Below are 26656 nucleotides of genomic sequence, written 5' to 3'. Positions count from 1 at the left end.
CAACATGGAGATCTAGTTGTGTCCTTCACTAGTTCCTGTTAAAGAATGTCCTGAGCAAGCTGGGCCCATGCCCGAGTATTTATACTCTCCCTGGACAGCGCCACCAGCAGGCCGCCCAGTATCATTTCAGAAGTCATTTCCACATGAATGACAAGATTCATGTCACCCTTATTAAAAATGCTTAATTTTAGGCTTGATAAACTCATTTTCAGCTGTATTAATAAAACTGCACCAGGTTACCACGTTTAAATACATCAAGGAACGTTTGTTAAGGGAAAGGAAAAACTGCCCGATTGCGCTGGATGGTGGAAGATTTTGCGTTTGCGATTATGCAAAAAGCAATTTCTCGAGTGCGTCCAAAGCGGACGCTCTACTGCTCTGTGTCTGTTCTTGCCTTTCTGTAGCACAGCGTTATTTATTTTTGTTGTTGTTCTTGTTTTGAACAGCAAGCGCGGATAATGTGCACCAGTCGGAGCTGGCTTGGAGGGTGAGAGGGGAAACCGTGTTAACCTGCGCAGTTCAGGCTGAAGCGACTCCAGCTTATTGGTTGCACTGCAGCCGACGTCAGTTCAGCCCCCCTCGCACCCGTCAGGCTCTGAAAAAATGCTCCAAGCCAAAATAACCCACCTCATCAGCGCTCAGCTATTAAACAAAATCCAGTCCGCCAAAAATAGCAACAGAAATAGAACGGAATGAAATGGTGTTAACGTCAGGAATGTTTATTTTTAACTTTCTGTTTGATGTAATGGACGCTGATGAAGAGTTAAAGAAGGCACCTCACCATCAGGACCACTTATTATTCCTCCACCCTCCCAATTCTACCGTGAAGATGCTGACTTATACTACGGGCCAGTTCTACCGGTGCTGACGGCCCGTATTTACAACAACAACTTGCGTTTATACAGCGCCTTTAATGTAGTAAAATGTCCCAAGGTGCTTCACAGGAGCATTATCAGTCAAAATCAGACACCGAGCCACATAAGGTAGATATTTGGACAGGTGACCAAAAGCTTGGTCAAAGAAGTAGCTTTTAAGGAGCGTCTTAAAAGAGGAGAGAGCGGTAGAGAGGAGGAAAGGACTAGGGAGGGAATTTCCAGAGCTTAGGGCCCAGACAGCCGAAGACACGGCCGCCAAAGGTGGAACGATGAAAATTGGGGATGCGCAAGAGGCCATAATTGGAGCAGCGCTGAGATCTTGGAGGGTTGTAGGGCTGGAGGAGATTACAGCGATAGAGAGGGGGTGCAGGCAAGGCTATGGAGGGATCTGAACACAAGGATGAGAATTTTACCGAGAGCCAATGTAGGTCAGCAAGCAGAAGGGTGATGGGTTTAAACTATTGTGGGTATTTACAGTGATGGGGTGAATTTCCATGGGGGATTTTCCAATCATGTGGCCATAACTTTGGTGGAAGAGCTGTAGAAACCTGGGAAGCGATGGTGGACGAGCGGGAGAATCCTGCGGAAATTCATCCCGAGTGTTATCACACACATGCCCTTTTTTTTGCAGGATTCAGAAGTGGGAACCCTGGCCCAGGTTAAATAAATCAGCTCAGACTAGGGATTGAACCTGCACAACACAGTGTATTTACTGCACGTACCACAGGGAAAAACAGTTTTAGCCACCAAAAACTGGCCATTCTTTATCGGTGAGCCTGGGTTAAGACATGTTGTTGGGACGGAGGAGTGAGTGCTGGGCTCTCATAGAAACATAGAAGATAGGAGCAGGAGTAGGCCATTTGGCCCCTCGAGCCTGCTCCACCATTTAATGAGATCATGGCTGATCATCCAAATTCAGTACCCTGTCCCTGCTTTCTCCCCATATCCCTTTAGCCTTAAGAAATATATCTACAGGAAACTTTGGTTTATCCGGAGGTTAACTGTCCGGAATGCTTGATCCACCGGCAAAAATCAGGAGCCGTTTCGTTAGGTTTTTTTTCTTTTCGTTGCTTTTTTTTCACCAGTCAGGCTCTGCAAGGTCTCGCTGAAGCTGTTGCTAAGCTACAGAGACGCTTGCAAGGTACGGCCGACTGTTTAGAAGCTGCAGGGTTTGTTGCCAGATATGGAGCTCAAAAGCTCCGTATGTTTCAACATTAGCGTTGGTTTGTCCGGCAGTTTTGATGGGACGGCAACAGCTCGATCCCGTCGGTGCCGGATAGCACAAAGTTTCCTGTAACTCCTTCTTGAATATATTTAATGAATTGGCCTCAACTGCCTTCTGTGGTAGAGAATTCCACAGGTTCACCACTCTCTGGGTGAAGAAATTCCTCCTCATCTCTGTCCTAAATGGCTTACCCCTATCCTTAGACTGTGACCCCTGGTTGTGGACTCCCCCGCCATCGGGAACATCCTTCCTTCATCTAGTCTGTCTAGTCCTGTTAGAATTTTATAAGTTTCAATGAGATCCCCTCTCATTCTTCTAAACTCCAGCGAATATAAACCCAGTCGACCCAATCTCTCCTCATACGTCATTCCTGCCATCCCAGGTATCAGTCTGGCGAATCTTCGCTGCACTCCCTCCATGGCAAGAACATCTTTCCTCAGATAAGGCGACCAAAACTGCACACAATACTCAAGGTGCGGTCTCATCAAGGCCCTGTACAACTGCAGCAAGACATCCTTGCTCTTGTGCTCGAATCCTCTCGCTATGAAGGCCAACATCCCATTTGCCTTCTTAACTGCCTGCTGCACCTGCATGCTTACCTTCAGCGACTGGTGCACAAGGACACCCAAGTCTCGTTGCACTTCCCCTTCTCCCAATCTATTGCCGTTCAGATAATAATCTGCCTTCCTGTTTTTGCCACCAAAGTGGATAACCTCGCATTTATCCACATTACACTCCATCTGCCATGCATCTGCCCAATCACCCAACCTGCCCAAATCATACTGGAGTTTCTCTGCATCCTCCTCACAGCACACACACCCACCCAGCTTTGTGTCATCTGCAAACTTGGAGATATTACATCTAGTTCCCTCGTCTAGATCATTAATATATATTGTGAATAGTTGGGGTCCTAGCACTGCGGTACCCTACTAGTCACTGCCTGCCACTCGGAAAAAGACCCGTTTATTCCAACTCTTTGCTTCCTGTCTGCCAACCAGTCAGTACCTTACACCCAATCCCATGTGCTTTAACTTTACACGCTAATCTCTTATGCGGGACCTTATCGAAAGCCTTCTGTAAGTCCAAATACACCACATCCACTGGTTCTCCCTTATCTATTCTACCAGTTACATCCTCAAAAAATTCCAGTAGATTAGTCAAGCACGATTTACTGTTTTCCAAGTGCTCTGCTATTATATCTTTTATAATGGACTCTAGCATTTTCCCCACTACCGATGTCAGGCTTACCAGTCTGTAATTCCCTGTTTTCTCTCTACCACCTTTTTTAAATAGGGTTACATTAGCTACCCTCCAATCCATGGGAACTGTGCCAGAGTACATAGAATTTTGGAAGATGACCAGCAATGCATCTACTATCTCTAGGGCCACTTCCTTAAGTGCCCTAGGATGTCTAGCCCACGTTATACATAATTGCTGAAGTGCCATTTTTCCATTTCTCCACACGAGCCTACCTCTGTCAGCAAGACCATTAATTTAATGCCAACTTGTGGGGAGAACTCACCCAAGGGAACTACCCAGTGACCCCTCAAAGCTCATTTCAAATGGGGCCATTGCAGGCAAGAGAAAAGACTTTAATTCCCTCAGTCTGTGTCCGCTTCAAACTCAGGCCCCAGAGGTGAGAGAACAGTGAGTGAGATTTCCCACCTTGGCACATCTGGCGAGCAGAAAATCACTTGCTGGAGTTGTGCAATTTCTTGATAGTCACTCCCAGTGTGCACCAGGAGCACCCAGGTGGGAGATCTCCCCAAGTCTGCCAACCCACAGCACCAACTAGTTTCCCAATCTCCCCCAGTCTGCCAACCCACAGCACCAACTAGTTTCCCAATCTGCCAACCCATAGCACCAGTTTCCCAATCTCTCCCGGTGTGCCAACCCACAGCACCAACTAGTTTCCCAATCTCCCCCAGTCTGCCAACCCACAGCACCAACTAGTTTCCCAATCTGCCAACCCACAGCACCAACTAGTTTCCCAATCTCCCCCAGTCTGCCAACCCACAGCACCAACTAGTTTCCCAATCTGCCAACCCACAGCACCAACTAGTTTCCCAATCTCCCCCAGTCTGCCAACCCACAGCACCAACTAGTTTCCCAATCTCCCCCAGTCTGCCAACCCACAGCACCAACTAGTTTCCCAATCTCCCCCAGTCTGCCAACCCACAGCACCAACTAGTTTCCCAATCTCCCCCAGTCTGCCAACCCACAGCACCAACTAGTTTCCCAATCTCCCCCAGTCTGCCAACCCACAGCACCAACTAGTTTCCCAATCTCCCCCAGTCTGCCAACCCACAGCACCAACTAGTTTCCCAATCTGCCCCAGTCTGCCAACCCACAGCACCACTTAGTTTCCCAATCTCTCCTGGTGTGCCAACCCATGGCACTACCTAGTTCCCCAATTATTTTATTTTCTAACTCATCTGAGTTACGGTTGCGCTCACTGAAAAAGCCAGCATGCCGGTAAACCGGAGAAAATGAACAACACAAAGGGTAACAAAGCTCAGTGGGACAGCAAGCTTTGAAGAGGACAGAAGGAGTCTGCAAAGGGATGTAGATAGACTAAGTGAATGGCCAGCAAGGTGGCAGATGGAGTATAATGTAGGGAAATGTGAGGTTATTCACTTTGGTGAGAAACTTTTAAATGTTGGTGTTCAGAGTGATATGGGTGTCCTCGTGCAAGAAACACAAAGCTAGCATGCAGGTGCAGCAAGCAATAAGGAAGGCAAAAGGCATGTTGGCCTTTATTGCAAGGGGGTTGGAGTATAAGAGTAAGGAAGTCTTGCTCCAATTGTACAGGGCCTTGGTGAGACCACACCTTGAGTACTGTGCACAGTTTTGGTCTCCTTATCTAAGGAAGGATATACTTGCCTTGGAGGCGGTGCAACAAAGGTTCACTAGATTGATTCCTGGGATGAGAGGATTGTCCTATGAGGAGAGATTGTGTAGAATGGGCCTATACTCTCTGGAGTTTAGAAGAATGCGAGGTGATCTCATTGAAACATACAAGATTCTGAAGGGGATTGACAGGGTAGATGCTGAGTGGTTGTTTCCCCTGGCTGGAGTGTCTAGAACTAGGGGGCATAGTCTCAGGATAAGGGGCAGGCCATTTAAGACCGAAATGAGGAGGAATTTCTTCACTCAGAGGGTTGTGAATCTTTGGAATTCTCTGCCCCAGAGGGATGTGGATGCTGAGTCTTTGAGTAGATTCAAGGCTGGGAATGTAGATTTTTGGACTCTAGGGGAATCAAGGGATATGGGAATCGGGCGGGAGTGTGGAGTTGAGGTCGAAGATCAGCCATCTTATTGAATGGCGGAGCAGGCTCGAGGGGCCGTATGGCCGACTCCTGGCTGCTAATTCTTATGTAACACACCCCTGTAGACAAAGAACTAGTCAGTGAGGTGGGGAAGTGGCAACAGACTGTAAAAGATCAGCATGAGAAGAGAGAAAAAATTGGGGAAGGGTTAAAGATGGGAAAACGCACTATTGTCACTTATAAACTGGGAAATTGCTCTCTTTTTCCACCCTTTGTTTGAGTAACTTGTTCGCCCAGCGAGTTAGGGATTGCAATAGTTCAGGTCTGTCTCACCAGGGTGCAGAGAGTTAAATTCAAAATGGATTAAAGTTGGCCAAATTTAAATACATATTCATGCTGATCTGGAAGTTCATCCTGATTGGCAGGAATGATTTGTTTAAACACCTTGCTGTTTGGGGATGTAAAAGAGGCAAACAGAAATAGACATTCTGAAGATCCCTGCAGTGAGAATCCTATTAATTTGATTCCTATTATGGTTTAAAGCTGAGCCTGTTCTTACCCCAGTTAGTTCTTCCCTCCACCGTGAAGGCACTGACTCCCTCACCGAGTCCTGGCCCATGTGTGCTGGGTCAGGGTGCATGGGTATCTCGCCCAAGCAGCCATGTGAGCCTTGACCATGATTGCTGGGAGGCTATCCAACTGCGGACGGCAGCACAGCTGACTCTGACCCTCTCCTTACCCGACATCCACTTACAGAAAAGGGGGTGCTTTAAGGGATACGGGCAATTTTCCCCATCGCTTAGCCAGGGACAAGACAACCAATTGTAGCCTACCTCCTGCTTCCCCAACTGAGATCGGCTAAATTAGCATTGACCAGGGATTGGACCTAGTGACTTCTTGGTCCATGTACCTCAGAAACAAAGACTTCACCTTCGAGCTATTAGAACGATTGTCCTTTGCACATCCCTCTCAGAATTCACTCATTTTCCTCTCTCCTTATATCTCTCCAATGCCACACATCATGCCCTGGCGGAGATGGTGGTTAAGTCCTCTGTTGCTGGGCATCTGCCACTCTCACTTGGTAATCAGTTGCTAAGGGGATTCACCTTCCTAGGTAACCCCCCTTTCTCTGAAGAAACAGTGTGCCTCCACTTTTGATGACCTGGGAGAGGTCACTATGAAGGGGAAAATGGACTTAAAAACCTGTGTCCAGGCGCAGTGTGCTATTTGTCCAGATGCTATGCCCCCCAGGAACAGTGGCTTCCCTTACCATCATTGACCTTCCCTTGACCTTCCCAGAACCCAGATGAGAGGAAGTTTTTTTTTAACTTTACCTCAGCTATTTGACTCAGTGTCAGCTGTGGCTCAGTGGGCAGCACTCTCACCTCTGAGTCAGAAGTGTTGTGTATTCAAATCCCGCTCCAGAGACTTGAGCACAAAAATCTAGGCTGACACTCCAGGGCAGTGCTGCACTGTCGGAGGTGCCGTCTTCCGGATGAGACGGTAAAACGAGGCCCGTCGGCCCTCTCAGGTGGACGTAAAAGATCCTGTGGCACTATTTCAAAGAAGAGCAGGGGAGTTCTCCCCGGTGTCCTAACCAATATTTATCCCTCAATCAACACCTAAAAACAGATTATCTGGTCATTATCACATTGCTGTTTGTGGGAGCTTGCTGTGCACAAATTGGCTGCCGCGGTTCCTACATTACAAGTGACTGCACTTCAAAAAGTGCTTTGAGACGTCCGGTGGCCGTGAAAAGCGCTATATAAATGCAAGTCTTTCTTTCTTTAAAAAGCCCAAATTACTGAAGTCTAAAGCATGTTTCTTTTTCCAATTGAGAAACTTAGGCAAAGTGCCAAGACCCACAATGCTGGACAAAACCAAGGGTGAAAAGGGTAGGAGAGGAAACAAGCTCGATCTAGGAGTAATGGTTTGATGAATCAAAGGCTGTTTAATGTAAGAGTGAAACGCCAGACATCATCAGAGAAAGCACAAAATGTCTCAAAGCTTTCGTCTTATGATGTTCCCTGGGGGAATAATTTTAAATTTAACTCCATAGATTAACTCCTGAACTCGTAAAAGCTCCTTTCAACACTCCTCAGCTGCCTGGGGATTTTTCAAAGGTAACTACAAGTTACCTTTCAACAAGTTGTCCTGATCAGTGCCCTCGAATCTTTTCACTTCAGTGCTAATCACCACTAATACAGCCCCACTTTCAGAGACTTGAGCACGTAATCTAGGCTGACACTCCCAGTGCAGCACTGAGGGGGTGCTGTCCTGCCGGAGGTGCCGTCTTTCAGACGAGACGTTAAACCGAGGCCCCGTCTGCCCCTCTCTCAGGTGGACGTAAAAGATCCCACGGCCACTATTTCAAAGAGGAGCGTGTCCCTTCCCAACATTTATCCCCTCAACCAGCACCTAAACAAAAAGATGATCTGGTCATTTGTCTCACTGCTGTTTGTGGGAGCTTGCTGTGCGCAGATTGGCAAGAGAAATCAATACTTAATATAAAGTTGCCAACCGGGAGAGAACATATACTGTATTGGGCAGGAGGGTAGCCGAAAGATTTGCTTGCATTTATAGACCACTTTATCACATCTCAATGTATTTCACATACAATGAGTTATTCCGAAGTGTAATGAGGTTAACGCAGCAGTGTTTTGTGCACAGCAAGATCCCACAGGCAGCGACGAGGCGAACTGCTCTGGCAGGGTGAGGAGGAAGGGCTCGGCAGTGGGGTAATGTCTCTTGCAGGGTCAGAGATTTTGTTTTCATGTGTGTGTGTGTGTGTGTGTAAACCAGGACTTGACAGGATGAAACGAGAGGGGATGAAGGGAGGGTCTGCAGATCCTGACTGTTATCCCAGTATGTTGAAGGACGTTTCCTGAACCAGTGGGCATGTCTGTCCCATTATAACCACCGCAGAACAGCTGGTATTGTGGCAGTGCCCAAATGCATCATTGCAAAATAAAGTCCGAAGCATGTAAAATTATGAAAATTGACTGCCAATTCTTTGGAACAATCAGGAACTGCAGGAGGCAAGACGCACAAAAAAGCAAACCTTGGAAAGCAGTGTCCTAAATTCTGAATCATTAACAATGTATGAAATGACAGTAACCTCATCGACTGTGACATAGTGCTGATATCTGTATTAAAGCATAAAGAGTACAACATTATCCTCTGCTTTTCACCAGGCTTAACACAGCAAGTGATGTCAATGCAGCAGCAAAGAATGGACAATACAACCTGAAAGAGGCTAAACAAATGCTCAGTTACAGGTAAGGCCAAAACTTACAATGCTTCCTCCTCCAATGTTCTCTTCTGCCGTTTAAGCCTGCACACGAAGAATGCTCTCTTGGTTGAGATACTGGAGGGCTGCTGGCACCATGCTGAGCAACATTCATGCACAAGCCTAAACAGCAACAGTCAGCAGGAAATTCGGCCATGTGGGCTATCATATTTGATCCTGACCCTGTTTCCACCCTCGTTCTGCACATAGGGGGAAAAATTCAGTTGTTTGCGCCTCCCGTTAGCGCCTTAAGAGGGCGCTAATGAGGCGCAAAGCCACTAGTGCCCGGGCGCGGCGATGTTTGCGCCGCTCGTGAAATTAACTAGGCATTTTGCGGCGCCGCTAAACACTACCGCCACGATGTGCTGCGCCGGCAGATCGTGACGTCAGTCAAGTGCGCAACGCCCCATTAGCGCCCCAGACTGGATATTGAGTGGTGCCTCCTGCCTTACCGCCTGCCGCTAGCAATGACAGGTTGAGGGGAGCGTTTTGCAGTCAGGAAGGGACTGGGGGAGCGCTATTTAAAGGTGACCGCTTCCTGCCTTTTTTTGTCAGTGACATTTTTGCACCACGCATTCTGAGAGAGAGAGAGAGACTTCTGGAGAGATTCAACGCTGTGTGAAGGAGTTTTGGGTACTGAGCAGCACTTTGCAGGTTTATTTTGATTTGCCCTTCCTTGCTTTGCCAGCGCTGTGAGGTAGCGCCTCGCTCCTCGGCCTTTGTGCCTTAAGACAGGTGTGAAGCGCCTGACTTAGCGCTCCAATCACCTCCAGGGGCGATAAAAGCCAAGTTTGCCGTCGGAGGCGATAATTAGCGCCAGGCGCTAAACTTTGCGCACGGTCGATAATGGCGCCCCAAACGGGGCGATACTAAATTTTTCCCCCTCACGCTTTCAGCAGGGGCCACAGGGCAGTGATCAGGGTGGGAATCTGGGCTTCCAGGTGGAACTTGCTCTGCAACTTTTCTGTAGAAGAATAATTTCCTACTTCAAGCATTCCCCAAATCCCTGTGGCAGTGTCGTTATTTTTGTCCAATTTACTCCCCTCTTCTGAAGTCAATGGCTTCCAAATTTGGGTATGGCCCTATGACCTTCTGTACCTCACTGAACTGGGGTTATTGATGCATCAGGTTATCCAACTGTGAAGGATGTCACAGCTGAACTAAATCCTGGTCTCACCCGGGCTCTACTTACACTCTCAGTAGGGATCGTTGTAATGATTAATGAAGAATTTATTTCCGATCACGAGTATCCAACAACAACAACTTGTATTTATATAGCGGCTTTAATGTAGTAAAACGTCCCAAGGCGCTTCACAGGAGCGTTATAAAAGAAAATTTGACACCAAGCCACATAAGGAGAAATCAGGGCAGATGACCAAAAGCTTGGTCAAAGAGGTAGGTTTTAAGGAGCGATTTAAAGGAGGAAAGAGAGGTAGAGAGGCGGAGAGGTTTAGGGAGGGAATTTCAGAGCTTAGAGCCTAGGTAGCTGAAGGCACAGCCACCTATGGTAGAGCGATTAAAATCGGGGATGCTCAAGAGGCCAGAATTAGAGGAGCGCAGATATCTCGGGGGTGGGGGGGATTGTGGGGCTGGAGGAGATTACAGAGATAGGGAGGGATTTGAAAACAAGGATGAGAATTTTAAAATCGAGGCATTGCTTAACCGGGAGCCAATGTAGGTCAGTGAGCACAGGGTTGATGGGTGAACCGGACACTTCCTATGCACCTTCAAGGTAGCAAAGCAGGGTATAAATTTGGGGATTCTCTCCCGTGAATTCCCTGAGCTTTCTTCTACAGCTTCCACTGGCATCTTGGGGGCGATTTTCCCACTGGAGGTGAGATGGAGGCGGGTTTCAGTTTGGGTGGGTTTGAAACTCGCCTCCGATAGGTTTCAAAAATTTGCAATTTTCCCCTGATTGGCCACTTGATTTCAGAGGTGTGGGATACCCTCGGTCAATTAGTGTTCTGGGACTGAAACTCGCCTCTGTTGACAGCACTTTTCCAGTCTGATTTTATGACTTCTTGCTCCCTTGGCTCATTCCACAGCATTTCTGCATCTCCTGCACCACCTCCAACATCTTTTGAGAAACCACTATGTCCAATTCCAAGGAAGGGCCTCCCCGAGGCTCTCGGATGAGGCGCTGCAAATGTTATTTGTGGGGGTGAGAGCTAGCATGGAGGTGCTCTTCCACTCATCTCGGAGGAAGAGGCCTGCCAAAGAAACCAAGACTGTGTGGGTACAGCTGGCAAGGGATATAACCTCCAGATCTGTGTGCAGATAGGGAGACTGTTTCTGTGTATTGATGAAATGCCATCCCTGTTGGAAAGTATTAAAATGATTTGAAGCCAAAATGTTGGCATTATGCCATCTGTTCTTTCACCTTAGGCAGCTCCACATTGCGGGCACCGGCACACTTGCGTTGTCAGGTTGGTGGCCTGAGTGAAAGGAGGCCAGAGAGTCCATTGTCAATGATGTCCTAGGATGGAGCCAAGGACATGTGCCAACTTAGGCAACCTACGCAAATCTGGCCATGATAAGTTCATCCCTTGCATCCCGGGCAGTCATGTGCTCGCGCGCTGCCGCTGGTCGATACACTGACTTCCAGATCCTCCTCCTCCTCATCTGAGGTCGACGCAGAAAGAAAACAAATGTTTCCCATTCTGCTTGTAGATGCCTCCTTTGGGGAAGCGCTCATTGCAAGCAGGGAGAGGGTCTTCCGAGGAGGTCCCACTGTTGATGGAGTCAAGCTGCAGCACCTCCGACTTCGGAAGGCCTTCTAAAAGTGCTCAGCGACCTTTTAAAGCCAAGGGCGGGCACCTGCAAGTAATCCTTGCTGCAATAAACGATGTCTTGTTAGACCTGCAGCTGTGAGGAGGCCACCCACGAGTCAACCTGCCAGGTTTACCTGGCATGGTTCAGGAGGTGCGTGGAGCACGTCAAAATGCTGGAAAAATCAGGATGGCCTCTCAAAATACAGGAAACTTTGTGATATCCGGCACCGACGGGACCGAGCTGTTGCCGATCTATCAAAACTGCCGGACAAACCAGCGGCAATGTTGAAGCATACGGAGATTTGCAGCTCCGTATCTGGCAACAAACACTGTTGCTTAGCAACAGCTTCTAAACAGTCGGCCGTACTTTGGAAGCGTCTCTGTAGCTTAGCAACAGCTTCAGAGAGACTTTGCAGAGCCTGACTGTTGGAAAAAAAAGCCACGAGAAGAAAACAAACCTAACAAAACGGCTCCTGATTTCTGCCGGTGGATCGAGGTTTCCGGACATACAACCTCCGGGTAAACCAAAGTTTCTTGTAGGTTTAGAGAGGCCCTTAACGATCATTTAAGGAGGTTAAATAGCGTAATGGCCAGCTGGAGGAGGGAGCGTTTCCCGCCCTCCAAAACCGGCACTGGCAAAATCCCGCGGAGGCGAGACCTCTTTGAATCTGATTTTCCCGCCTTTCCCGCCTCCAAATCCACCTCCTCCGACGTCAGAAAATCGCCCCCCTTTAATCCAATAACCCAGCCCGTAAGAATCCCTGGATGGGATTTTAAACTGTCCTGTCCCTCATCACAGCCAGTGCCATGCAGTGCCCGAGAGAGCAGGCAGGCAACATGCCACCAAAGTTCTGTCAATGCTACTCTCTTAGTGGTTAAAAGGTGGGCTGCGGAGGCCTGTCTGATATTTCCCCCAACTTCCCTGTGGGAAATCTAGCCTCCACATTGTGCCTCTTATAATGGTTTAACTAAATTTGGGAACACTGGGTATGGGAGATTACAGTAGAAGTCATTTCAAGCATTTCCCTTATGGGAGCTCCGTGCTTATAAGAATTCAGAAGATTATTGTCCCACTTTCTACGAGGGGGAAACAGGTATTAGTTTAAAAATTTGCAGCTGTAATATTTGCTTGTGTACACACATCACTGCCACCTGGGCATCCAGTATATGGACACAGACCCGCATATTCCCACCCACTTCCACAAATCAGTTAATGTTTTTTTTGGGGGGTGGGGGGGTGAGAGGTCATATGATGGACAGAATCAGAGCTAAAGACCGCCTCAGGTATTTCAGGGGTGAGGTGGGGGGCGGGGGTGAGGTGGGGGGCGGGGGTGAGGTGAGGAGGCGGGGGTGAGGTGAGGGGGCGGGGGTGAGGTGAGGGGGCAGGGGTGAGGTGAGGGTGAGGGGGCGGGGGTGAGGTGAGGGGGCGGGGTGAGGTGAGGGGGCGGGGGTGAGGTGAGGGTGAGGGGGTGAGGTGAGGGGGCGGGGGTGAGGTGAGGGGCGGGGGTGAGGTGGGGTGAGGTGGGGGGGCGGGGCGGAGGTGAGGTGGGGGGCAGGGTGAGGTGAGGGGGCGGGGTTGAGGTGAGGGTGAGGGGGCGGGGGTGAGGTGAGGGGGCGGGGGTGAGGTGAGGGGGCGGGGGTGAGGTGGGGGGCGGGGGTGAGGTGGGGGGGTGAGGTGGGGGGCGGGGTGAGGTGGGGGCGGGGTGAGGTGGGGGGTGAGGTGGGGGGCGGGGGTGAGGTGGGGGGGCGGGGTGAGGTGGGGGGGCGGGGGTGAGGTGGGGGGCGGGGGTGAGGTGGGGGGGTGAGGTGGGGGGGTGAGGTGGGGGGCGGGGTGAGGTGGGGGCGGGGTGAGGTGGGGGGGTGAGGTGGGGGGCGGGGGTGAGGTGGGGGGCGGGGTGAGGTGAGGGGGCGGGGGTGAGGTGAGGGGGCGGGGGTGAGGTGGGGGGCGGGGGTGAGGTGGGGGGGTGAGGTGGGGGCGGGGTGAGGTGGGGGGGTGAGGTGGGGGGCGGGGGTGAGGTGGGGGGGTGAGGTGGGGGCGGGGTGAGGTGGGGGGGTGAGGTGGGGGGCGGGGTGAGGTGGGGGGCGGGGTGAGGTGAGGGGGCGGGGGTGAGGTGAGGGGGCGGGGGTGAGGTGGGGGGCGGGGGTGAGGTGGGGGGGTGAGGTGGGGGCGGGGTGAGGTGGGGGGGTGAGGTGGGGGGCGGGGGTGAGGTGGGGGGCGGGGGTGAGGTGGGGGGGCGGGGTGAGGTGGGGGGCGGGGTGAGGTGGGGGGCGGGGGTGAGGTGGGGGGGCGGGGGTGAGGTGGGGGGCGGGGGTGAGGTGGGGAAAGGGTGAGTTCTCATTTACATACTATTTCCTTTCCATTTGTCTGTAGTTCAGTTCTACATACAACATGCTAAAACAGTGCCCAATAACGCAGTTGGTTGTATGTGCAAACTTAAAGATAATGACAAACGGGAAGGTTAGAAAAAAATTATTTAAAGAGAAAACAAAGCAATACTTGCATTTCTATAGCGTCTTTCACGACCGCCAGACATCCCAATGCGCTTTACAGCCAATGAAGTGCTTTTTGAAGTGTAGTCACTGTGGTAATGTAGGAAACATGGCAGCCAATTTGCGCACAACAAGCTCCCACAAACAGCAATGTAATAATGACCAGATAAAAAAATTTTATGTTGATTGAGGGATAAATATTGGCCAGGACACCGGGGATAACCCCCCTGCTCTTCTTCGAAATAGTGCCATGGGATCTTTTACATCCACCTGAGGGCAGATGGGGCCTCGGTTTAATGTCTCATCTGAAAGACGGCACCTCCGACAGTGCAGCACTCCCTCAGCACTGCACTGGAGTGTCAGCCTAGCTTTATGTGCTCAAGTCTCTGGAGTGGGACTTGAACCCACAACCTTCTGACTCAGGGGCAAGAGTGCTGCCCACTGAACCACATTTATGCTCATCTTGGTTAGACTATGGAATTCTCTGCCGCAATCTGCTGTTGAAGCAGAGTCCATAAATTCTTTTAAATATAATATTGGATAATTGCTTGAAAAGGGAACGTTAATGGACTTATATGGGGAATGAGTAAGAGAGTGGGATTATACTAAATGGATCAAAAGGAGGGAAAACACTGGCACAGATCTGATTGGCTGAATGGTCTCTTTCTGTGGAGTTACACTCCATGGTTTGGCAAGTTGCTGCCTTAGAAAACACAGAAGATTGAGGCCATTATTTTTGAGCACCAAGGGACTGGCGGGAGAGCGGGGGGGGGGTTGGCAATTGGGAGGGGGGTCAGCAATCGGAGTGGTCAGCGATCAGGAGGTGGGGGGGGAGAACAATCGGATGGGGGGGTTTGCAGGATTGGCAGGGGATCGGCAGGTCGAGGATCGGCGGGCAAGCGGGTAATCGTGGATCTGGGGGGGTAGCCAGGGATTGGGTGGGGGGGCGCAGAGGATTGAGGCTGGTCACTGGAGAATCGTGGCCAGCCTCATCAACATCGTTTGGGGGGGGTGATCAGAGGCCTCATGGGGGTGGGGGGGGGGATGTCTCCGATCATGGGAGGTGGGCTAGACAGGGGCCCTGGATCCAGGAGGTAGATATAAAGCCACTTACCTCCTGGATACAGCAGTCCCCACCTCTGTTTAAATGCCGGGTTTCATGAATTGTGTGAAACCCGTCCACAGGCTGTTAAATTCAAAATGGCGGGGGAAATAGAGACTTCCAGCCTCAGTACAATATTTAAATTGAGGTAACGCCCCCCTGGCAGCGGGTTGGTCGCCCGCTCCATGCCCCGTCCCCATCCCGCCTCCGGGGAAAACGGTAGTGGGCGGGTTGGAGGCGGGATCAGGTCGAGATTCCCATTTTTACTTTAACTGGCCCCCCACGCTCCAAACCCACCTGTTTTTTTTATGGGAAAATAGTCTCTGCTGTGTTATCTTAGCCTCAAACTAGCAGCACCAGAGAATGAACTGGTCAGAGATCTGCAATTCTATATCCATTTCAGTGGCTCCAACTTTAAGTTTCACTGTTCAATTTCAACCAGACTGTAGGCTTTCAATTTGGCTTCCTCTATTATCTCTCGTTACCCTTTGACTTGTTCCCCCAATTACCATCTACATCCCTATAATATGCAAACACTCTTCTGGGTTTAAACTTGCAATCTATTTTGATGAATGTCACTCTTAAAAATTAAACACTTGTGTACATTTAAATAGGTTTGCAACCCACGCCACTTTTGTCCAATCATAAATCTCACTCCTAGTATTTCCCTGACATTAGAACATCACAGTATATTTAGAGCAAAGTAGGATAAACAGAATCACAGCACATTCCTATTTTCATTGCACTGTAATTCTGCTTCAGAATTGGAAAATAATTCCTTTACCGTAGCCTCCTGTGGCTTGTATTATTCTGTATAATACAATAGCCTCTCACAGTCTCCAATCAGTGTCATTTTGCTTTTAACTGTTAGCAATGGCTTTCAGTTTATTGGCATTTTATCAAAAAACTAAAAGCTGGTTGAGTGAACATAGGGTTGGAATTCCATTGCGGGGGCCAGAAGGCATCTATTAAGCAAACTGTACACCCTTGGCTTATGATAGCACCTGCACCCCTTAATCAACTTCCAGCCACATTTACCTTGGTTAGGCGGCAGAAAATAATGCTGATATATTCTTTTGGTTTTTGTTTAAGATTCTCCCCCTTCTCCTTAAGGCCGTGACACCGTTCTTCGATCTTGCCCAAACGGTCTATCCCTTTCAGACGGAGTGTCTATTGCCACCACTGTGTCAGCCAATGAGTTGGAGGTGGGGTGGGACTTATGGCCGGCAGGTGTTACAGCCAAACAGAAAGAAAGACTTGCATTTATATAGCACCGTTCATGACCTCAGGACGTCCCAAAGCACTTAACAGCCAATGAAGTACATGTTGAAGTGTAGTCACTGTTGTAATGTGGGAAACACGGCAGCCAATTTGCACACAGTAAGCTCCCATAAACAGCAATGTGATAATGACCAGATAATCTGTTTTTAGTGATGTTGATTGAGGGATGAATATTGGCCAAGAAACTGGGGGTAACTCCCCTGCTCTTCTTCGAAATAGTGCCACGGGATCTTTTACATCCACCTGAGAGAGCAGACGGGGCCTCGGTTTAACATCTCATCCGAAAGACGACACCTCCGACAGTGCAGCACTCCGAGTACCGCACTGGAGTGTCAGCCTAGCTTTATGTGCTCAAGTCTCTGGAGTGGGACTTGAACCCACAACCTTCTGACTCAGAGACGAGGGTGCTACCCACTGAGCCATGGCTGACACTTACAGTGTGTTTTACACCAAATACCACAGCAAAGACTATTTACAGAGTCTATTTAAAAAGCGAGTCTACGAAATGCATTGATGGGGGGAATTATCCAATCATCTCTATTCTGACCGGGAATAGTAGTGTCACTATATACAGCCTAGCAAGTTCGGGTGTTACAATTTGCTTCAGTGCCCCCTGAGCTGAGGAGGGGGTCCGGGGCCGGAAATCAGGCAGGATGTCCACTCCTGATCAATGTCCAGTGACACCTGCTGGGAAAATAACGTGCAAACTGAGAACAGGATCATGCTGCCCAACACTCATTGCCGAGGCACATATATGAAGATGGCTGCTGGGGCAAAGCTTAACTTGCTATTCCGGTCCAAACCTGCCCACTCAGCACAGGCCTGGAATTAACAAGTAATCTCTTTGAAGGGTTAACTGCCATTGGCTGGATAACAGGCTTAATGCCTGCATTGTCCTCTTTGTTGTTTTATTTTGCTGAAACGATTTTCGCCTGACCACAGTTAATGGTTGACAATAACTTCTAAAGGGGTATTCGCCAGATTTAAAACCTGCTAAAAAAATTCATTCTACCGGGGTCTGCCACCATTCACTCCCTCCCTCCCTCACCGATGGATGATAGTCACAACAGGTTTAAATGTTGCACACCATTAGCTATCCTCCTTCAAGATTCAGCAAATAGTAGCAAGATTCTCTATCACTTGGGCATCCATAACATCCCGACAGGTTTACAACTGCTCTGCTCTAAGAGAACACATTTCCCTGTCTCCAGCTTGTAGCTAATACAGGCTTTCGGCTAGAATTTAAAAATCATTCTTCACAATGAATGTCACGGCACTTTTTACATTTTCAACTTGACTATCCAAATGAAGGAACTGCAGGATTGGGAAAATCTCGGCTGCTAAAATGCTATCAACCCTTTAAAGACACACCCTCCCCTACTTTCATCTGTGTTTGTATCTGATTATATATAAATGAGGCAAATAGCATAGATACATTTAAGGGGAAACTTGATAATTACACGAGGGAGAAAGGAGTAGGAGGATATGCTGATGGGGTGAGATGAAGTAGGGTGGGAGGAGGCTCGTGTGGAGCATAAACTCCAGCATAGACCTGTTGGGCCGAATGGTCTGTTTCTGTGCTGTAAATTGCCTCCCATCACCCAAAAAAAAAACCTTAAATTTAGTTTTAATGGCCAGGGTTTTCAGCTTTCCCTACTTTTCAACCGGCGATCTTCTGCCCGTTCATGATAATGGATTGAGAGGCCAGCGAGATCAGAAGTCGGAAGCCCTGGTCGAAGGCTCTGTACAGGAACAAGGCTCTGTACAGGAACAAGGATGTCTTGCTACAGTTCTTTAGGGCCTTGGTGAGACCACACCTTGAGTATTGTGTGCAGTTTTGGTCGCCTTACCTGAGGAAGGACGTTCTTGCCATGGAAGGAGTGCAGCGAAGATTCACCAGGCTGATACCTGGGATGGCAGGAATGACGTATGAGGAGAGATTGTGTCGATTGGGCTTATACTCACTGGAGTTTAGAAGATTGAGAGGGGATCTCATCGAAACCTATAAAATTCTGTCAGGCCTGGACAGACTAGATGCAGGATGTTTCTGATGACCGGGGAATCCAGAACCAGGGGTCATAGTCTAAGGATAAGGGGTAAGCCATTTAGGACTGAAATGAGGAGGAATTTCTTCACCCAGAGAGTGGTGAACCTGTGGAATTCTCTGCCACAGAGGGCGGTGGAGGCCAGTTCATTAAATATATTCAAGAAAGAGTTGGATATATTTCTTAAGGCTAAAGGGATCAAGGGATATGGGGAGAAGGCAGGGACAGGGTACTGAATTTGGATGATCAGCCATGAGCTCATTGAATGGCGGAGCAGGCTCGAAGGGCCGAATGGCCTACTCCTGCTCCTATCTTCTATGTTTCTATGTGCCTTTTCTCCGATGCGCTGGGGGGGGGGGTGCTATGAGGTGGTAGAACGTTGATAGCGCCCGCAATCAACCATCTGGTTCTCCGTCATAGCCGCCCGAGGTGAGTTTGTGAGGGGGCCAGGCCAGTCATTTTATCAAAAAACTTAAAGCTGGTTGAGTGAACATAGGGTTGGCATTCCATCGTGGGGTTCAGAAGGTGTCTATTTACCAAACTGTACACCCTTGGCCAAGCTGGTTGAGTGAACATAGGGTTGGCATTCCATCGTGGGGTTCAGAAGGTGTCTATTTACCAAACTGTACACCCTTGGCCACCTCCAAGTTGCTGGACTGAGAGCAGCATTGGATGAGGTTCTAGGAGCAGGTTACCTGTGCGCGCTCACGATAAAGAGAGCTAATTGCGCAGTAATGGGGCTGATACGCAACGGCCACAACCCATTATTTTAGTGTAACAATTCAAACATTTGCACTAAGAGCTTTTGGCATGTTCCTGCCAGTAGGGACCCCTCGTTGTTATCCCTATCTGAGTTTTGGCATTCAGACCGAGATGCTATTTTGAGCATCGCCACAATTTCTGAATTTTGGATTTCTGTTCCCTTATGGTCGATGTTCCTCCAAGCTGTGTGCTTGCCTGGCCGCGCAGTAATCTACAAGGTCCCGCGCAGGCCGCTCACAAGCTTTTACATCGGAAATAGGCGGAGAGATTTAAAGGGACCCCCCCGCACTGAAAGAAACAGGCCGCGCAGAGCAGAGCGCAGCTTACAGGGATCATTGCGAGTGGTACAGTCTGTTCTGCTGATCTTGACATTTCACTGGGGATGGAGGGAAGGGTCTGGGATCGACAGCTTGGCCTGGTTCCATCTGGACCCAGCCACTCCCCTCTCCTCGAACACTGGAGGCTCGTGCTGACATTCGAAGCGTTAAGAAGGCACCCTCACACTGTTCATTTCCTTGGCACAGCCACTGCACATAATGGCAGGGAAACACCCACTGAGCGAGTTAAAAGCTGCTTTTCCCAGCAGTGTGCAGTGTGGGTAAATCTCCCTGGTCTCAGCACTGACACTTTATTTATCTTCAATAAAGAGACACTGTAATGGCAGCTGAAACCTCACTAATAGCCCCAAATATACAGCGGGATTTGTTCACATCTGACGTTTAATCTGTTGCAGATGCCTTCATCAACTCCTGCAGACAAAAATTTGGATCCAAAAATGAGAAAGAAGAAACATATTTATAGGTTTTGGGGGGCAGGGAGGGACGAGAAGATAGACTATTCACAAAACACTTTGGCACGATCAGTAAATGTAATTCTTGAAGGAGTCTCATCATTAGAACATCTTCATAAAATAAATTCTAACATGATACTTTTCCAATGGTTCCTTTCCTAGATACATACATTTGTAATATTACTGATGGCTCAAGTCAAGTACAGTTGGTTTGTTGGGGAAATTGAGCTGAATTAACATACCCATGCATGCAGTTAAAACATTGCTGAGGCACCTGGACAATGACTATGTCCACTGCTGTTAATTTGGCAGTTGTCCCCTGATGACAGTGTAAGCACTTACTGAATAAAACAAAAATCAAAATCACAAGGAAATCAATAGAATTTTTTTTTAAATAAAAGGGCTTTAATCATAATTCTCTGTGAACGTTTTGATGTGTTTTAAATACAGGAACTAGTAGTGAAACTCACACTTTAAATATAACATTGGACAATTTTACTGTAATATTACTGCTATTGCCTGGAGTCCCTGATAGCAATGTGATAGTCTGCCAAATAACACATGTCTGATGGCAAATTATGATTCAGAGTACAGTCCAAAGCGTTTTTGCAATTTATCACAAAGCCCTTCTGGGTTTGGCTAACTGTATTAAAATATTAAAGCCCTTCAGCAACTTAATCAATTCTAGTCCTCGCGTCTCGATTTTAAAATTCTCATCTTTGTTTGCAAATCCCTCCACCACCCCAACCCCCCTCCATATCTCTGTAACCTCCTCCAGAGCTCATCTGCTGCTGAAACCTTCATCCATGCCTTTGTTACCTCTAGACTTGACTATTCCAACGCAATCCTCGCTGGCCTCCCATTTTCCATAAACTTGAGCTCAGCCAAAACTCTGCTGCCGTATCCTAACTCGCACCAAGTCTCGTTCACCCATCACCCCCTGTGCTCGCTGCCCCGTGTCCTAACTCGCACCAAGTCTCGTTCACCCATCACCCCCTGTGCTCGCTGCCCCGTGTCCTAACTCACACCCAGCCCCGTTCACCCATCACCCCGTGCTCGCTGCCCCGTGTCCTAACTCGCACCAAGTCTCGTTCACCCATCACCCCCTGTGCTCGCTGCCCCGTGTCCTAACTCGCACCAAGTCTCGTTCACCCATCACCCCCTGTGCTCGCTGCCCCGTGTCCTAACTCGCACCAAGTCTCGTTCACCCATCACCCCCTGTGCTCGCTGCCTCGTGTCCTAACTCGCACCAAGTCTCGTTCACCCATCACCCCCTGTGCTCGCTGCCTCGTGTCCTAACTCGCACAAAGTCTCGTTCACCCATCACCCCCTGTGCTCGCTGCCCCGTGTCCTAACTTGCACCAAGTCTCGTTCACCCATCACCCCCTGTGCTCGCTGCCCCGTGTCCTAACTCGCACCAAGTCTCGTTCACCCATCACCCCTGTGCTCGTTGACATACATTGGCTCCTAGTCCAGCAATGCTTCAATTTTAAAATTCTCCTCCTCATTTTCAAGTCCCTCCATGGCCTCGCCCCTCCCTATCTCTGTAACCTCCTCCAGCTCTACAACCCTCCGAGAGCTCTGCTCTCCTCCAATTCTGGCTTCTTGCACATCCCCGATTTTAATCGCTCCACCATTGGCGGCCGTGCCTTCAGCTGCCTAGGCCCTAAGCTCTGGAATTCCCTCCCTAAATCTCTCCTCCTTTAAGACACTCCTTAAAACCTACCTCTTTGAACAAGCTTTTGGTCACCTGTCCTAATGTCTCCTTATGTGGGTCAGTGTCAAATTTAGTTTGATAATCGCTCCTGTGAATAGCCTGGGCATGATTTACTACATTAAAGGCGCTATATAAATGCAAGTACGGTGAATACTGCATTAAGGGTCAAGAAATGCAAAGAAAAAGGTCTTCTCGGAACTGTTGATCGCGTTTTCACGTTTCATTGTTTCTTTCTCCGCAGAAAACATGATGCTGGAATGCTGATTGCTTAGATTGGAACTTTCCCCGCGGCTCAGTGACCGCCATAAAGCACAAAACCTCAGAGAAAAAAAGATAACGCAACGAGAAAGACAACCATCGCAGCAGCGTTCTCAAGACTCCTTTGGCTAGTTTATAGTTTCTTCCTCCTCGTCCACCTTCGGTTCTTTTTTTAAGCAGAGGACAGCAAATGAAGACGACTATTCGTTCAGGTCTCTCTCACACAGACACACACACACACACACGCATATATATAAATTTATATATATATATATATAATACGCACGCATGATGTTTGAATAAAAGACAGTGACAGTATTTAACAAAAAAACCCACAAAAATGACAAGATGCTGGCATTACTTTTAAAAAAAAGCAAGAAAAACTGAGCAAAGGAAAAAACACTTTTTAAAAAACTGTGTGCATCGGCGAAACAGTCTTAATCTGTGAGCGAAGACCTTGCTGAGACAGTTACTGACCCTCCCTGATCTCAAATCCCGCAGCCGCTGATGGCACCCTGTGTACATACTTAGGCTTCTTTGATATATTCACATATCTCAACAGTGCTTCCGATTCTCACAGTAATTGTGATTGACGTTAGATTACGGGTAGTCACAAAGGGAGATTCTGAGACCACACTATTGGTCTATTGGATTCCGAATAGGCTGAGGTACACGAGACCTGGTCCAGCCTGACAGACATTGCATTACTAGGTGCAGCACACCAGAGATGACTGCAGATTTTAACAGGAATTGTCTTCTTTTAAATTTTATTTTAATCTCAGCAAAAAGGAAGATTGACGAAAATCTACACTCTGTTGGCAACAGTGAGGGTTTGCCGTGGGACTTTAGCACGCTAGTGTTTGTTCTGGGCATTGGACACCACCCCCCCTCTCAAAAAAAAGGACGCACTGGCACATTAAAACCCACCACCTTCTCATTCATTAGCATCATGTTTTTAACTATATCCCTTTCCCTTTGGCTGCACGAGGCTGTATTTTAGGCCTAACAAGACTGTATCCCACCTACTCATCTTCTTTAAGCAAACCACAGCCTTGCTCATCAAGATCAAAGTACAATGAGTGAATTTAGTCATTATCGTACGGTAGAATAGAAACAGAAAATGCTGGAAATGCTCAGCAGGTCAGGCAGCATCCGTGGAGAGAGAAACAGAGTTAACGTTTCAGGTCGATGACCTTTCATCAGAACTATTATAATCTTGAATTAGTTCTGACGAAAGGTCATCGACCTGAAACGTTAACTCTGTTTCTCTCTCCACAGATGCTGCCCGACCTGCCGAGTATTTCCAGTATTTCCTGTTTTTATTTCAGATTTCCAGCATCCACAGTGTTTTGCTTTTTATCACAATGTAGACTTTCGATGGCATCTGCACTTGAAAACCCGTAACAAATGTCATTGGTGAATTTGAGACTCAGACCAGAGCTGGTTTAATCGTTTATAAAATGTACATTTAGATTGGGGGGGGGGGAGGGGCGAGCAAGGGCCCCAAGCGAAAAGGTTTGCAGGTTCGATTATCAGGGTTTCCCCGTTACTCAAACCCACCTGCTACTATTCAGAAGGAGTTTTTTTTTCTTCCTTTATGTCTTAGTTGGGCCTTTACGTAAAGCACCGCTTCATGCAGTGACGATGGGATGCTTCAATTTGTGGAAGGGCAGGGGTAAGCTAGAGAGAGAGAAAAACAGCTAAATCTGGTTCACTCCCCTTGTTACCGCGTCTCCGACCGGCCCATTCTGGAGCAGCATGGACTGGTGGTCATCGAGAGTTCAATGGCGCATACTGTCCCAACCCTTCCAGGTGAGGAGGGAGGACTGCGACTAAGTGAACGACTCACATGGAGCAATAAAAAGGGGGGAACGAAAAGAGAACTAAATTTTTTTTTAAATAAGGTATATTTTTAAAAAATGCAATTAAAAGCTACTTGCAACATGACTTCAGTAATCCAAGATTAAGGGATTGTCTCCTTGATGATCATTAACCCTTTGAGTAGTGACCAATAACAGCTTGCACATACTTATTGCACATAAAGGGTGTTAGTTTCTGTTGCCGTGCTAAATATTACAAATAATTATTCATTAGTAACGATCATTGGTAATGAGACTGTTTAGCAGAGTGTTCTAATTACATACACTCTGAGCGAGCAAAAGCTGATCTATTCCTCAACACAGCGCAGATTCTTTGAAGGGTTAAGCTTTATTTGAAGTGTACTCGATCTTGCAAGCTGATAATATTGGCATTGAACCAGAGAGAGAGAGCTAGAGACAGAGAGAGAACAAGTGAGGGTGACAGTTTCCTGGTGCAAGGTTCCTTGCTTCTGGTCTTCAGAAGCAGGGCTGCATGTTACACAGATTGGCTGCCGGCTCGCTCGTGGATGAGCCGCTCGCTCAGCTCCCACAAGGCAGAAGCCGATGCTTCGTCCTGGGCTTCCTGCGACGGCAGGCACCGGCAACAGTTGTTGAAGTACATCCCTCCCAGGCCCTCCAGCTCCGGGACAATGCCACAGTACACAGTGGTGGCCGCTCCCTGTTGCTGGAAGAAAACATGAAAAGAGAGATTAAAAACTTCCAATACGATAGTAATAATAATTAAGACTAAAATACATTGAACAGTGAGAAGTCTCTTTTTTTTATCTCTCGCGCTATAATGTGGCAGGTAACTTTGATGCCGAATTTATTCTGACAGCACTGATGTTTTAAAAATTCCCTGCCAAAAAGAAAAATCAGCGAGTACACTCTAATTAAGCACAAACGTACAAAGCGCAAGCATAGTGACATGTGCCAAATCTATCCATTCTCCTTTCATCAGGCTGATTTAATTGTGTAAAAGTCTGTCAACGATTCCTGCCAAAGTTACCAGCTCCAAGGTACAATACATGAAACCCTTGAATGACTGTGCATTACTGCAGCAATTATACAGCGAGCGGGTTCCAGCCTCCCCCACCTCACTGATAAGTCGGACGGGGGGGGGGGGGGGTAAGCCATGTGACAGGCAGGATGGGTCTAGTTACCCTGTGATAGGCTTCCCGAGCTCCCTCTAGTAAAATGCCAGCACTGAGATAAGTGCTGTGGCTCACTTTGTTCATGATTTCCTGCTGAAATGAATGGCAACGCACACTTGAACTGCGCCAATAGGCTTTTGACCCACACATAGGCTTTTGCAGACAAAGGATACATTGCAGCTTTAAGGACTGATACAATGCAGTCCCTAAGGGATACAGACAGATCAATTTCTTTCTGTGCCACCTTGGGACACTTTTTACGGGGAGTGCAGTTCCAGAAGTGCGGAAGGCAATGCTATTTATTTTGATGCCAAGTTTAATACCAGACCAGCAGCTGGATAAAGAGAGGGCAGTAGGTCATATCATGGGTAAGAGTTCGGGGGAAGATTTCCTCTTTTTGCACTTGGGCATAAAGCAGAGGCCAAGGGGGGGAAATTGTGCGGGGAGGATTGCACGCTTATAATGAAGCCTGCCCAATTTTCCATCCATTTAAATTAATAGATGGAAAACCGAGCACATCGTGTTATGGCGTGTAATCCTTCCCCACTTAATTTCACTCTACAGCTCCCCCTAGGCGAGTATTTAACGGCCAGCGCAGTAAAGGAATATCTGCCGCCTGGCATTTACTTAGCTGATGGTGAAAATTTATTGAAAGCTTCAGTAACCTTAAGAGCTAAGGCCTCTGCATCATAAAACACCAAATTGGATATTTAAAAAAACGGGACTATTATTTAAAAAGAAAATGTCTGGTTCATACTTTAGCCCTTCTGGATAACGCACTTAAAAACAATGGAAAGATGACAGTGTCGGTGCCCAAAAGGTGGGCATTACTTTTTTTTTTAATCATTCACAGGATGTGGACGTCGCTGGCAAGGCCAGCATTTATTGCCCATCGCTAATTGCCCTCAAGAAGGTGGTGGTGAGCCGCCTTCTTGAATAAGTGGCTTGCTAGGCCATTTCAGGGGGGCAGTTAAGAGTCAACCACATTGCTGTGGGTCCGGAGTCACAGATAGGCCAGACCGGGTAAGGGCGGCAGATTTCCTTCCCTGAAAGGACATTAGTGAACCAGATGGGTTTTTACGACAATCCAGTAGTTTCAGGGTCTAGTTACTGATACTAGTTTTTTAGTCCAGATTTTTAAAAATAATTAAAGTTGCCGTGGTGGGATTTGAACTCACATCTCTGGATCATTAGACCAGGCTTCTGGATTACTAGTCCAGTAACATAACCACTACGCTACCGTACCCCTAATTGTTTCTCAGCATCTTACACAGCTTCTTATTCTTCCTCCCAGTCCAAAAAGAAGAATCTGTCATGCGTATTAACCCCCATAGAGATTGACCAAAGTGCAAAGTTCAAGCACATAATAAGGTCTGCGTTTGAAAAGATCTCATAACCTGTGGGGTGCACTGGGGCCTCACAGGGACGAAGGAAACTCCTTATTGCATACAGGCCCTGGAGAGGCATTGCGCACCGTCGCCTGGTCTCAAACGCCAGTATGTGGGTCAATAACTTTTCAATATGGTGCTATTCATTGGCACAGCTTTAAAAGAAACCTATCGCTAAGCCACTATCAGCTGTAAATGAGGCTACAACTAGGACTTTAGCAGTGATCCAGGAAAGGGATAAAATCCCAAGGGAAAGAGTTGGGAAAATCTCCAATTGCGGCTCCGAGTGCCATTGGTTACCGGCTGCCAAACCAGGCCCGAGTCAACCAGAGGCATCTTACGGCACAACCCAGGCTCAATGCTGCATGTTTATGAGGGTGG

At 48.2% G+C, this 26656-nt stretch overlaps 2 protein-coding genes across 4 annotated transcripts in view; one reads left to right on the top strand and one right to left on the bottom strand.

Moving 5' to 3' along the window:
- The window catches only part of LOC147116713 (transcription factor Maf-like), a 446165-nt gene extending 423350 nt beyond the window's left edge, over positions 1-22815 (top strand). Inside the window, exons 2-3 of one of the 3 annotated variants that reach the window (XM_085991832.1) lie at positions 8564-8647; positions 21858-22815. In XM_085991832.1, coding sequence (XP_085847958.1) covers positions 8564-8647; positions 21858-21888 — 115 coding nt within the window. In that variant the 3' untranslated portion in view covers positions 21889-22815. Of the gene's footprint in view, positions 1-8563; positions 8648-10703; positions 10990-21857 lie in introns of those variants that run through there. The other 2 variants (XM_085991831.1, XR_015078870.1) reach the window with 2 other exon arrangements.
- A 979-nt stretch (positions 22816-23794) lies between these two features.
- wwox (WW domain containing oxidoreductase) overlaps positions 23795-26656 on the bottom strand; it is a 1068632-nt gene continuing 1065770 nt past the window's right edge. The window contains exon 9 of the mRNA XM_085991829.1: positions 23795-24418. Within this exon, the coding sequence (XP_085847955.1) occupies positions 24230-24418 (189 nt within the window). The 3' untranslated portion in view covers positions 23795-24229. The remainder of the gene's footprint in view (positions 24419-26656) is intronic.

This window comes from Somniosus microcephalus, chromosome 6, assembly GCF_052327205.1.
Source record: "Somniosus microcephalus isolate GS21.2 chromosome 6, FLI_Smic_1.0, whole genome shotgun sequence".
In the NCBI taxonomy this organism is placed as follows: domain Eukaryota; kingdom Metazoa; phylum Chordata; class Chondrichthyes; order Squaliformes; family Somniosidae; genus Somniosus; species Somniosus microcephalus.
The sequence above is the reverse complement of the archived record's forward strand: the minus strand, read 5'-3'. Positions and strand labels throughout refer to the sequence as shown.